Consider the following 14693-nt stretch of genomic DNA (forward strand, 5'->3'; position numbering starts at 1 on the left):
ATGTGGATAATTGACCATCAATAATTTTTAAATGTCTATTTTCTGAAATCCTTATTAGCAACCCCCTGTATTTCCATTAAGAAATAAAACATTAACTTATATGCTAATCTGGAATAGGACATGATAAATGATAAATAAAATAGTCAAGCAGCTCTTCCGCCAAAGTTGACTGAGGACCTCACTCTTGCCTGCGTCTCTACATCCCTGCGTCTTTTTCAGGCTGCAGCGCTCCCAGTATTGTTACCGGGACTGCTGCATGTTTGTGCAAAGTCTCTTGTGACCAATGAGAGTGGTGCTGTCAGGGGTAACCGCATCTGTCAACCAATCCTGGCCAATGAGGAACAGGGTGAGGCGGACCTCAGGTGCGCGCCGCTGCGCCTTGTTGGCCTTGCGCCAGAGAGCCTCCAGTGGCTTAACAGCGGAGAGGTGTCCGTCAAGCGCGCGGGCCCTTTAATGCATGCGATCACTCTGGCTCCGGGAGCTATGGCGACCACAGCGTCTAACCACTACAGCATCCTGACGTCCAGCGCATCCGCCGTGCACTCGGAGCCCGGCAGCATGCAGCAGGCAGCTGCGTACCGCGACACGCAGAGCCTGCTGCAGAGCGACTACTCTCTGCAGAGCGCACACCCGCTCGGCCATGCTCATCAGTGGATCACGTCGCTGTCGCACGCCGAGGGGGCGCCGTGGCCCTCGAGCCCCCTCAGTGAACAGGACATTAAGCCCGCGCTGCAGGGGGACCGGGAGGAGCTGCAACACTCGCCCGGTTTGCAGCAACAGCAGCAGCAGACGCAGCCTACACACCTGCTGCATCAACCAGCGGCGCACGGGGGGACCCATCACGACTCACGGCCGTGGAGGGCGACCACTACCACCACAACTCACTTAACGAGCATGGCGACGTCAAACGGCCAGGGCATGGTTTATACGCAGCCGGGCTTCACCAACCTCGGGTCCGCCGACGAGCAGGGGCTGCACCATCACACGCTCCAGGACGCGCACGAAGACCACCACAGCCCGCACCTCAGCGACCACCAGCACCCCCTTCACGTGCACCAGCAACAGCACCCGGGTCACCACGAGCAGTCGGATGAAGACACGCCGACCTCGGACGACCTGGAGCAATTCGCCAAGCAGTTCAAGCAGCGGCGAATCAAATTGGGCTTCACCCAGGCGGACGTCGGGCTGGCGTTGGGCACGCTCTATGGCAATGTCTTCTCGCAGACCACCATTTGCAGGTTCGAGGCGCTGCAGCTGAGCTTCAAAAACATGTGCAAACTCATGCCACTGCTGAACAAGTGGCTCGAGGAAGCGGACTCCACGTCCGGCAGTCCCACCAGCTTGGATAAGATTGCAGCACAGGGCAGAAAGAGGAAAAAACGGACTTCCATCGAAGTAGCTGTCAAAGGGGCTTTGGAGAGTCACTTCCTCAAATCTCCCAAACCCGGAGCTGCGGAGATAACCACGCTGGCGGACAGTTTACAGCTGGACAAGGAGGTGGTGCGAGTCTGGTTTTGTAACAGGCGGCAAAAAGAGAAGCGCATGACAACCCCGTGTGGACCGCTCCCTGGTGCGGAGGATGCCTACGGGGACACCCCGCCTCACCACGGAGCCCAGACTCCGGTTCCGTGACACACGAGCACGGACGGCGAAAGGAATGTGTGCAAAAAGAACATGCAGAACCATCTCTTTGTTGTCTCACTCACGGACCCGTTAGCGGAGAGCGAGAGAGCTCGCCACACGAGCCAGTCAATGAGCGTACGTGAATTTGAGACAGGCAAGACATTTGTACAACCCGTGGTAGGTGTGAGTGATATGAGGCAAACAATACAAGGAATCGATTCACAAACACCAACGCCACAAGACACCAAGAGCTTTTCTGGTGTGGAGTGGGTGGAAGCCTGTCTTGATGGAGACGAGTGACAAGCAGACGCTATTACACGATGCACTGTGCCAGTCCAATTTCCATGTTTGTTTGCCCGGTTTGCGTAGAATGAACGACCCGAAAGCTGTGAGAAAAGAGGCGGGAGCTGCGTTGGGTACCTCACGCCATCTTTCCTTCATATCAACAGGATTGCACGGGACCAGCACTGGCGACAATACTGTCACTTATTTGCCTTCATTGACGATGCGATAAAACTAGTGAATTATTATTTATATTATTATTATTATTATTATTATTATTATTATTATTATTATTATTATTATTGGGTTGTAAAATGAATGTAAATTTCCTTCAATTGTAGGTCTCCTAAATTCACACACTCTCAGCCTACCTTGGAATTTGTTCAAAATCTCTCTCTCTCTCTCTCTCTCTCTCTCTCTCTCTCTCTCTCTCTCTCTCTCTCTCTCTCTCTTTGTGTATATATGTGTGTGTGTGTGTGTGTGTGTGTGTGTGTGTGTGCGTCTGCGTGCGTGCGCGCGTGCGTGCGAGAGAGAGAGAGAGGGACGGATTGCTCTCCAGTGAGTCGTAAACTTATCCAATCGACCAATGTCTTATAGAAAACACATAACAACTTAAAATGACACTATTCTTAAATCTTCCAAGAGAACTATTAAATCTCGGCTAGAATTTTGTTTTTGACTTTTGAATTTTGACACTGATGTGTGTTTGTAAGATTGAGAGAGTCTGTTGGGAGTTTTCCTCTATTTTGGCACACATACTAATCTGATGATCAAGCGGGTGATACATTATGAAATATAGTGTAGCTGTTATTCCAGTATTATTTAATTAAAGGTTTAGTTGCTTATTCCTACATATAATAATAATAATAATAATAATAATAATAATAAAAATATTAATAATAATAATAATAATAATAATAACAATGTTAATAATAATTATACATATTATTATTATTATTATTATTATTATTATTATTATTATAGAAACGGAACTAATGTTTGCTCCTATTTCATTATAAGTTGTTGCAGTCTGCTCCTCTGTAAGATAGGAAAGTGTGAGGAGTCGTGTTGTTTTGTATGTGGGAGACGGATGAAATGTTTTTGTCTGCTCCTAGTGTCTTTTTCAGTATTTATTAGTTTCTTCGACCTGTTGCACACGAGTCACATTAGCAGGGCCTGCCAGAGCTCCGCGAGTTCTGCTCTCCTGTAGGCCTACTGCAGTTAATCAATTGTCCGATTAACGAAACCGTTACAAGCATATCATTCATGGGATGTGATGTGGGCCTCTTGACGATTTTGTTGTAATTTAATGGTCGTATTTTTTTCTTGTTTATTGTCACACGTGCAAAAGCACAGCACAAAATGGACGCAGTCAAGATTGACTTTTGTTCAACTAAATATTTTACAGCGCATTTTGAAACAGTTTTATCATTAAAACCTGTTTTTACAAGCATGTTTATCGTACTGTTAAGTTTGTGTTTAAAAACAATCAATCAAATGTAGGCCTACCTTTACAATTGTAGGCTATTATTGTTATGTCTTCTCTTGGTTGTTGTTTGATTACACATGAATTTATATATATATATTTTAATTTTATGTATGTACGCCTACCACGAAAACAACATAGCGGGATGTGCCTTTGCCTTCCTCGCTATTTTATATCCCATTATCCTTTTGAAGCTGAAAATGTGCAAATGCTTATAACATTGCCTGAGCGAACTGCAAACAGCAATTCTATTTTAATTCAGATTAATTAGGCTATACCATTCGGGTTAAATGGTCACACTGTTCTAAATCGCATAAGGTTACATTTATATTTATTTTATAGACAAAATAGGCCTACGTCCAGGCCTTATCTAGCCTATTTGATCGGAGAGACCGAAAATGAGAAAATACAATAACCTACGTATTTTTTAAACTAGTCTAGAGATTGCCTATAAAGCATTTTGCTTTAGTCTTTGGATAGGCCTATGCATAGGCTAAACGTTCACAATATCCGTGTTTTATTATTTAGATTATTTTTTCGTGATCGATGAGTTTTAACTCAAATATTTCTGCATCCCAAACAAATGGATTTCGAGGTTCTCGCGTAAACAGTTCACTGGTTACAAACACACCCTTGCGCCTTTCAAATGCTTGATTCGTTTAAAAGCATATTAATGTGAGGAACCTATAGCCAACCAACACATTCTGAGAATTGGGGAAATGTCCTATATAAAACTTGTTAGACAAATAGTTGATGAAACCTGATGCTGTCAAGCCTTTTCATTATATTTAGATGTTGATTTTAGAATTGACATATGTTTGGTTTAGTCAAATTTTGGAGTTCGAAATCATGTGAGCATGATTTTGTTGAACCGAGCAATGATATCTAAATCATGGCTCTCTTGCGCCATCTAGCGACCTTTGTGACTGTGATGTAGACATCCCAAAGGGATCGATCATTTCAATCCAAATGAAAGAACACTGCATAATCCTTTAGTTACATGTCATCAGAGATAGTATAAAGAGAGATTCACTTACACGAGAACTTACCCAGGAAAGGTATACCATTTGTCAACGATGGTTTAGTTTGCTTTTAACTCTCAGATAAGGTAGGCACATACAAAGACTTGAATCTTCACTCTCCTTGTAATAGAAATATTGCAATATATTAAGCTTAAAAATGTCAAGTCTGCAATTTTTCTTCTATCTGATGCAAAAGTCCATATAATTAATTTGATATCTGTCATTGCACATCAATTGTTAGGCTGCTGTTAGTGTTGATGTATGTCAGCCCTGAAATCTAGCCATCAGTAGGTTATAGTGCAGGGCGATATGTAGCAAAAAAAGGTGTTTGGAACATTTCATTTAGATTTTTGCAAAGTATGATTTTTCACTTCTTCAGACCCTATAGTTTGCAAAACTACCTGTTTCCAATTTTTTCCCGGACTGCACAGGTCTAAAATCCAAGATGGCGGATATATCACCAAAAGTGGTAGTTAAGTGTAGGTTGGTTGTCACCGGGATGCAGAGCTAGAGTTCAGCTGCAGGAAAGCTTCCTCTGAACCTGCTGTGCGCCTTATGCAAGCATCACTTGCCCTGGATGGCCTCAATGGAGGGGAGTGAGGAACTGGTGATGCGTTGGGCAGTTTTCACCACCCTTTGCAATGCTTTTCGGTCGTGGGCAGAGCAGTTGCCATACCAAACTGTGACACAGTTGGTAAGGATACGCTTGATGGTGCAGGGGTAGAAGTTCACCAGGATCTGAGGAGGCGGTGGACCTTCTTTAGCCTCCTCAGATAGAAGAGACGCTGGTAAGCCTTCTTGATCAGGGTAGAGGTGTTGAGGGTCCAAGAGAGGTCCTCAGAGATGTGGACACTCAGAAATCTGAAGCTGGTGATACACTCCACTTCAGTCCCATTGATGAGAATGGGTGTGTGTGCTAGCTTTAGACTTCCTGAAGTCCACAATGAGCTCTTTTGTCTTCAATAATTCTGTTAACAGGACTTGCAGGAAATTGTGGGAACATATGAATTTGTTGATTATATGCAAGCCTATGCTGCCCACTACAGCTAAGCCTTCATCCATGAATTGTGAATTGTTTCAGAAACAGCATCATCTGAACAATCTACAGAGAGTAGCTCAGTGCAATTAACACACACATTGGATGGCAATAGATGGCATGGCTGTTGTGCAGGAGATGGTTGTCAGGAAAAGTGACATAAACTGTTGCTAAGATCTGGCAGAATGCTTCTTTCAAAATGTTGAAAGTAAGGCACGAGGCTACAATGACATATAGGCTACTTATTATTTAACAACTATACCATCACAAACTCCATGAAAGACAGGACGAGACAGGTCCATACAATGGGAAAAGCACATGATAAGGGATACAAAATACAAGACTACACCAATCAAAGAATTTAAAGCTTTCCTGGGATCAAAGGAAACCAAAGCCAACCTCGTCCTCTACCTTGCTCATAAAGCTGTTAAACTATGTAAACTGCCAGTCACAGTTCACACACACAAAGGTGGCAGTAGCAGTAAATAATTTTGGCAAAACCCCACATATCTGCACGTCACACAGATGTCTTGGTGCTTGCCCTTCGCAGGGTACCAGACATCAACAAAGACAGTCTCATTATCATGGGCACTGGAGAACGTCGACAAAAGATACATCTCAGTCTAGAAATCTTGACGTACCCTAGCGGCAGCAAATGTAATTTCCAGCCAGGGTAGTCTAGCAACTCTCCGTTGGCTTGTGAGGTGGAAAAAACAAACTTCGGTCCGGCCAATCACATCGTGCATAGAGTCGGTGGACCTATCGGGTATCCTATTGTATCTATCCTATCAGGAAATTGATGGACAACCGTTTGTCCCGCCATTTACCGTTTATCCCGTGGGAAAGGAAAGGTTTCTGTTTCAAGTCAATCAAGTCATGATGATGTCATTAACACACTTGTAGGCTTGTAGCAGGTCCTCATCCATCTCCAGGAGTGTTAGCTGGATGTGAGAAATTTGTGTGTCAGCTCCTCAAAACATGGTTTTCAAACAGCTAAAGCCCTTCGGTGGAACTCGGGAACTAGGGAAATCCCATCCCTATGATTGCCCTACCATCGCCTATTGCTGTCCCCATGCTTGGTTTCCTGTCCGCGCAGCCTAGAGACCCACTACTTGCCCGATGAGAAATCCTAATCCCTATGGACAATTCATCCCCTACACTGGACTATTTGAACTTAACACTAAATAGGATTCATGAATTATCATACTGGTTATGTAACCATCTAACCACTTTGTAACATATACCTCAGGTGGCTCTAAATACCATGTTATTCTCTGTATATAGACCTTACTGTCCTGTAACTGACCACAGGCAGATGGGTCAGGCCCTTGAGTCGTGGATCTGCTTGAGGTTTCATCCTATATGTTTCTCCAATTCTTGGGAGTTTTTCCTCGCCCCTGTTACTCATGGGCTCTGTCTGAATGTTTAACACTCTGTAAAGCGCCATGAGACATGGGTAATGTTTTGACGCTCTATAAGTGAAATTAAGTTGAAATTGAAATTCTGAGAGCACACAGGCAAGCAAATGTTTGGGCACAAGATACGGTGCCTGCTCCAAAGATTCTTGACACACTATCACTGGGATGGAGGCAAATTGTTGATGGGCAATGGGCTCCTGTTTTGTCAAAACTTCCACCAGCACCAGAGGCTGTTGTGGAGCTTGTGAAGTGCTGTTGTCTTGCCAGCCAATGCAGTAGAAGGTGTTCTTGCAAGAGTAACAACTGACCATTCACACAACTTTGCAGGTTTGAAGGCTCTGAGGAGATGTGCACCAATATTAAAAAGACAGTGACAGTGGTGACGATAAATACTTGAGTGACAATGACAATGTTTTGTTGAACTATTCAATAATGAAACAAGATTTTTTCCATTTTTTCTCCAAATTTCTTGGCAAATGATGCAATACATATTTTGTAAATTGTCTGTATCTCACTTGTCTACCTTATTATGTGTATATTTATCCAAAAATTTGACCACTTTAAGCCTTTATATTATTTTTCTGCATATATTGTCCGCCATCTTGAATTTTGGCACTGAAAATGAAGAAAAAAATTGGAAACAGGTTGTTTTGTATTCAATGGGGTCCTAGCAAGTAAAAAATCACCAGTTGCAAAAATCTATATGAACTGTTCCTAAAATTACACGATTCCCCATACTATTATCTCAGATGCTGAATTTCCACGTTTTATTACTAAAACTCCACAAAATGTATTAATTGACAAAAAAGGCTAATTAGTCCGACAGGGACAATTGATCTTTCCTCACTAAAGATGAAAACTAAAACTTGAAAATCTAAGACGACAATTTGAAACTGATTTTGAATCAGAGAACATGTGTCCCTGCTCCTCCGGCGATGGCCAAGCCAGCGTAGCAGTGCAGTGCTGGAGGACAGGGATGGTTGGGAAGCACAGAGTCAGAGAGGAACTGTAGTGAAAGATCAGCCCATTTCCAATTCCACAAAAACAATATTTGGAAACAGAACAGCTGCTTTTACTACACTTCCAGCTCATCTGAAGAAGCGCAATTAGGCCTCTGCGTGCTCAACTATAATTAGGTGAAGATCAAAGCCAAGACCTGAAATAACAAAACAAGGCCCGTAAAGATGTAGCCTCTTTTATTTCATGTATCTTAGATGCTAATTAATCAACATTGTTATCATATCAAGTGCCAATATTAGACTACTGTTGGTACTATTTCAATATTGGTAGGTAGCCTAATGAATGAGACAAATCTTCATAGCAGAGCAGAAGAGAGTGAACATGTTGAAAAGGAAAGCTCACTTGGTTGGAAGAGAGACAAGTGGAACAGACACCTCCACATGGAACACAGCAGGAGGTGCACCAGTCAGTCAGGCAGCCAGGGGGCACTAATGTCTTATCACTTCATCCATACAGTCAGTCAGTATGTCAGCTGTCAGCTGTTGCTGTTGGTAGTTTCAGCAGTTATCACAGGTACAGTATAAACACAACACAACCCATCCAGATTTTAGATTTATTCTAATAAAGCTGAATAGGGAAGAGGTGCTTACTGTAAAATGGAAAGATACTGTAATCCACGTATACAATCCATAATATTTACCCAAGAGTTTGGCCAAGCATAGCCTGACGAGCCAGACCCACATTAAAATGTAGGGTCTGGGCACTCACCGTTCGCAGTGCTCAGTCCGAGGGGCGGGATAATCAGTTGTCTTTCAAATTCCCTCTGCACGCAATAGGACAGCGGCAGCGCTATGAGTCCCATGCGTTTCCCACCAGGGGAGCTAGTTGGCTAGTTCAAACAGCAACATCCATCTTATTTGTTTTCAAGTAGCAGAATTCAAGCCAAACCGTTGCAACTCTGCCATCAATCATTATGTTAAGCCCACCTAACGACTCTATACACGATTTCATTGGCCTGATTAAGTTTTGATTTCTGGAGCTCACAAGCCAAAGGAGAGTTGCTAGACTAGCCCTGGCAGCTGCCGCTAGGGGCGCGTCTAGATTTCTAGGCTAGGCCAAGCAGGCAAATGGCATCCCATTATCTTGACCTCACACTCCCGCCATGGTAACAAGAATAACCTGAATATGGCAGTGATTAAATGATCTGTAAATATATGTAACTATGGGCAGCAGTCTGACCATGGTTTCATCGCATGCATTGTATTCAGATTGATTGATACCTGTTACAATTAAGTTTACGGTTTACTGTTTTATAAATTGTTAATTTATCCACTTTATCCACTTTATCCAATTTATATATCTTCTCCTATGCCATGCCACTAATGTGCCACTAGCTCATAAGCTACTTGATAATATCGGAAGTCAACAAATTCATTTTATGGAGTCAGATAAAATCATTGTTTCTTGCAATATTTTCTATTGATTCATTGTTCTGTCGCATAACGTTCAAGATGCATTTAAAGGAAACACAGGCCATTGTTCACATAGATTTCTGTTTCTCAAGGTCACCGAGTACTGTTGGTGGGGGGGGGGGGGGGGGGGGGGGGGGGATCAGTGCTACCTGATACTAGAACTGCAAGGTAGCTACAGTGCTACAGTGCACTCTGGGGACATGACTTTAAAGCACTGTGTAGCTACTGTACCTTTCCAGCCCAAGTGTTTCTTTTCCTGGGATGCTTCTGGGCAATCTTTGTTGACTGCCCTGCTTAATGTAGGTGAAGATCTTGTATTTGGTGCATGGAAAATCCGTGGCTGGAACAGTGAATAAATTGCCAACTCAAGAAGGCCTCACAGCGTAGCTTGCTCCACTCTGGGAGGCTGGACTACAGAGTGTTGTTGAAACCACTGGGTTACTGCTGTCTATCTGCCCTCCTGCATATACAGTTGATAGACTAACCTAAAAATAAAGATAGGCAATTTCTAGCAGAAGGTATGAAGGAGTGTTTAGAAGTGAAAAAAACATTACAGATAGGAACATCTTTGCTTTCTTTTTTACTTTAGAGCTGACCTACTGTAAGACATTTCAAGACACATCTAGGTGAGGAATTTGGATTGCTGGGATGAAGGTGCTAATCTGTAGTATTTCTTATTTGGGGTCATTGGCCTTAAGTAATAAGAGAATCTGTACTTACTGGGCAGAGAGAGTAAGGATCTCTGAAGTGTTAAACGCTTATATTATGACTCATTGTGTTTAGCCTCAGCACTTTTTCAGGCATTGCAGTGGCCCAATAGTCATTTTAACTTTGGTTTTAGCTTTTGCTGAGGGAAAGACAAAGCCTCCACATCATACGTATGTGTCTGGTTATGAAAAAAGTTGATTGAATACCTGAAGGAATCTACATGAGTTACAAATAAAATGGTACTTGCAGCACACAATTCTGGTCAGAGAAGAGCTGTCATGATGGGTGATGGCCAGCAGAGGTCAGTAGCTAGCACTTGCTCACCCTCCTCATCTTGTCTCTTCAACATCAGTTGATTAGAGGTTCTAATGGATCGATGAATGCACAGATATGTACAAAGATACATAGACAACTGTGTGTGCTTGTGTTTGTGTGTGTGCGAGTCAAGAGGAGGTTGTGTGTGTGTGTTTAAGAGTCAGAGAGAGATTGAGAGAGAGAGACAGAGAGAAAGAGAGAGAGAAAGAGAGAGGGGTGCACAAGGACCACCAGCGCACTATGGTAGGGTAAAATTATCATTGTTATATTTAATGACTTCATTTCCACACAGCCACTCACCTCTATCTATCTTACATTCATAGGAAGTTATTGGTACATCTTATGTTACAGAGGGTCAGTTTCATTACACTCCTTCCCCATTCTATTTACAGTGTATCACTCAGAATAGGTTCAAGGGTCACAAGCAATTCTGGACGCACACAACACAGGCTTGCATAAATGGCTCTAGAGTCTACTGTATGGATCTCAGCACGGCTAGGACGTGAAGGACAAGGTTGGTGGGCAGATGTTGTGGGCATTTGGGGGAGGGGGGAGGGATACGAGGGCTGCATCTCTGACCATTGTCAGAAGGATTCGTCCATTTGGGGACAGGAGGAAAGAGGAGGGAGAGGAAGGAGAGGAGGAAATCTCGTTACTTGGGTTTCCATAGTTACAAGCTAAACAGCAAAAAGCAGAGATACAGTGGAGGTTGTAGTTAATTGGAAGGGGCAGGGTGGTGTTCGGCTCTGTGTTCCTTTAAAACTAGTCAAAAACTGCCACAAGGGGGGGTCACACCAGGAACAGCTTGCATACACAAGGGAAGGTACAGGTCCTCTTTGACATGAGGTCAAATGTTTTACATGGGGTGAGGGCTGTGGTGAAATTTGTTTCTGGGTCAAGGGTCAGGATTTGGCCACACTGTCGCTGTATCTGCTGCATAACTCTACGTTCACAGCACAACAACAGGGACTGCACACACATAAACAAATGACAAAGTATTGCACTCCTATGCGCTCCGGCCTGAATTAGTTTCTGCAATAGTCAGAAAGACATTAGATCATGAACACCGAAAAAATAAATATATTCAAAATATGTCAGTGCAAAACAAATCTCATAAAATATCAAAGAACTATAACCAAAAAGAATACAGTACATTGAATTAAATAACAATTATTTGTCTAAAAACAATAGATACCATTGTTTACATTTTTTTTTATTAAAAAACAACATATTCTTTCATAAGAAATTAAATTCAAATAAAATAATACTGGCTCTGACATCAGGCACAAACATCAAAAAGGAAATCTCAAGGCTGTATGTGTGTGTGCTTCTCTGGCCTTCAGTGCTTTTGATTGATGGCACACACTCACACACACACATGCTCTCTCTCTCTCACACACACACACACACACACACACTGCAGTACCAGTGGAGAGTGGGTGATAGAGAGAGAGAGAAAGAGAGAGGGGGTGATAGAGAGAGAGAGAGAAAGAGAGAGGGGGTGATAGAGAGAGAAGCAGGAAGCGAGTAGAGGAAAAGAGACAGCAGATTGGAACATAGCAGGAGTTGTATTTGTGTATGTATGTCACAGATTTAGAGAGAAAGTGAGAGTATATAACTATGAGAAAATATTGACGAGATGTATCTAACATAACACAGTTCATAAACCACACACAGTACAACTGTGCTTTTGTGTTTTAACTGTACATGATTTTGCCATGAGTAGGCCCTACACACTAACACACTCCTGGCTCTCCCATCAGTTCAGTGCACACACACACACTGCTCCATCTCTCTTAGAGACACACACAGTCTATTTGGCATGGGAGGGAGGGGTGAATCAGACACTAATGACTAGAACCTCTACAGTTGTATGTGTGTTTCTGAATTTGTGTGTGTGTGTGTGTGTGTGTGTATGTGTGTGTCGTTGTTCTTCCACTTTGCTGCAGACTGTGCAACCCCAGCTGAGCTCCATCTCTGCCTGACTACGAGCCTGTGGCTCCAAGTCTGCTCATGCGTGATGGTGACTCACTCATGCAGCATATGGACACATATGGACACATACACACACACAAACACAGGTGCTCATATACTCACACAGGTACACAGGAACACAGCTACGTACACAAACACACAGACACACAATGCAGTAATGCCCATTCCCATCATAACAACAGAGAAGCATTCTGAAATGCCTGCAGATCTATCTGAGCCACAAGCTTTAGTCTAAAATGGATGAATCAATCGTCTCAGTCAGCACAACATGAACCTGGGTGGCTTTAGGACCTCATGCCAGCCTGGATGCTACTCCCCTGTGCTCAGTCAGCACAGGATAGAGGAGAGGTCACACACTTCCTCTAACTAAGGAATGTCTAGTCTGCACGAATGTGAATGAGTAATTTGACCTAATAGTGCTATGAAAATGAGCAAAGTGGCCAAAGCCAACAGAGGGACAATAGTGGACTGCAGCAATTATATTCACTTAAGGAGACACTGCTTTGTCACAACAGCTGGTAAATTTCCACTCATCAGCTGCCCAAAACTACCATCATCACAGCTTTAAAATACAGCCTGAAGGGGTGCACCTCCCTCTCTTTGGGATGGCAGGTGGCTGTCTAACATAAGGCTTTAAGAGACTTCACCTGAAATAAACTTCAAAGTCACAAACACCAGCGCTTCTTGGATTTGTAGATGACTGGTACATTTCAGAAAGTATTGTAAATAAAATTGCAATAGCATTGTCAAATTTTCCTTTTGTTTTTTTGTGCACCACGTGTCAACGCCTTTGAGTTTAAATATTAATAATTTCGTGTGACTCTGTATTCCTCATGCGTTGGCCACAGTCTTTTTCAAAAAATGCTGCCATCAACTGAAGCATTTCTTTAAGGGACTAGCCAACATCTTCTGCGAAAGCAATAGCGGTTTTAAGAAGACAAGTCACTGCTAATTGCCCCTAAAGACATAACAATCTCTCTCTCAATGGACAGCATGGGTGTCTGATGCCTGACAAACACCTGTACAGATCCATCAAACCAGAGACAACACAGACAACACCACCCATGCCATTATCCACCAGATTCAGGGTCACCCTTTCTACCCCCTCGTTTTTACCCCTCTCTCTCACATTTGCCCTCTCTATCAGTAGGCACCTCACAGGTTAAGCTCAGCTCAACTGCTCTGAAAAAGAAAACAAACACACACACTTACATGCCACACACAGAGGACGGATCAACAATGAAAGAAATCCCAACTCAAACCACACACACACACACACACATGTGTCTCAGAAGCTCCTGTGTGTTTTGTAATTCCTTGTTGTCCTCGGTCCAATCCAGACGTTTCCGCTCGAAGGCCCCTTGGACAGTAAGCATGCACGGGGTTTCACAAGGCAAGGCAGGTCCACTGAGGGCCTCGGAGCCAGTTGGTCTGGACCACATGCTCTCTGTAGAGTGGGAGATGGGAATAGCCGCACAAACCCCTGCCAAGCACTTCAAGATGTCACTGAAATAAGCTTATCATGTACACTAGTACTTGTATTAATAACCATTTCTATTGTTTACACTGTTGAATAGATTATCAAATGTGTTAATATTAGTTGATCAAACTATTTCCTTCCCACAATTTAGGTATCCCATTCTGTTATTCTCAGATTTGTTCAGTCATCTTCCAGTAGATGCTTTAATCATGTCAGTGTTAATTGGTCTCGGAGCTGATCAAGGCTAGATACAGTGCAGAATCTACCGCTGTCTGGATTGAGGAGGTTGTTAGTGTCCCAGACAGGCAGCTCGTAGACCTGTCCAATCACACACAACACACTTAAGAGGCTCACAAACAGTACGCACACAGTAAGCATGAGTTGAGTATGTGAGTTCATATACCGTAGTATTCCTTAAGAAGCATGTCAATATCAAATTGACATGCTGGTTGCTAAGAGACAGAGTAAGCTCATGTCCTCATGGCATATTAAGATCTGTACCAACCGAAGGCATCTGAGAGGCGCGTACACTATAAAACTCTAAAAACAGACTGGCTGGGGAATGTAGTGGACATGCTGTCGCAGCGATGACTGGCCGCATTGAGGAGGTCACCTGACCGTGGGTGGAGTTACTCAGCAACGGCGTCATTGACTCCCGCTCTCTCTCTCTCTCTATCTCTCTCTCTTTCCTGCCCTTTTCTATCCTTCGCTTTTTCCCCTGATGGTTTTATGCTTTTGTTTTCTCCACCTCCACCACCATCATCATCCTCCTCCTCATCATCATCTGTGTCATCTTTGTGATGCAGTCATCAACCCCTCGTGGGGTGTTCTTCGAGAGGAAGGCAGGAGAAGGAGGGAGGGGGGAGTTTGGCAAATGAGTACAGGAGGGCTCCGTG

General features: G+C 43.4%; 1 protein-coding gene across 1 annotated transcript; it reads left to right on the top strand.

Annotated features, from left to right (window-relative positions):
- The first annotated feature begins 283 nt into the window (after window positions 1-283).
- pou3f2a (POU class 3 homeobox 2a) lies at window positions 284-1632 on the top strand. Its single transcript, XM_076272627.1, is given in 2 exon segments — window positions 284-419; window positions 422-1632. Coding segments are annotated over 2 exon segments (1347 nt in total).
- Window positions 1633-14693: the final 13061 nt, after the last annotated feature.

Source organism: Alosa pseudoharengus, unplaced genomic scaffold (assembly GCF_046254945.1).
Source record: "Alosa pseudoharengus isolate Yale_2024_CS ecotype anadromous, Long Island Sound unplaced genomic scaffold, YU_APseudo_1.1 YU_APseudo_1.1_scf_7, whole genome shotgun sequence".
NCBI lineage: Eukaryota > Metazoa > Chordata > Actinopteri > Clupeiformes > Clupeidae > Alosa > Alosa pseudoharengus.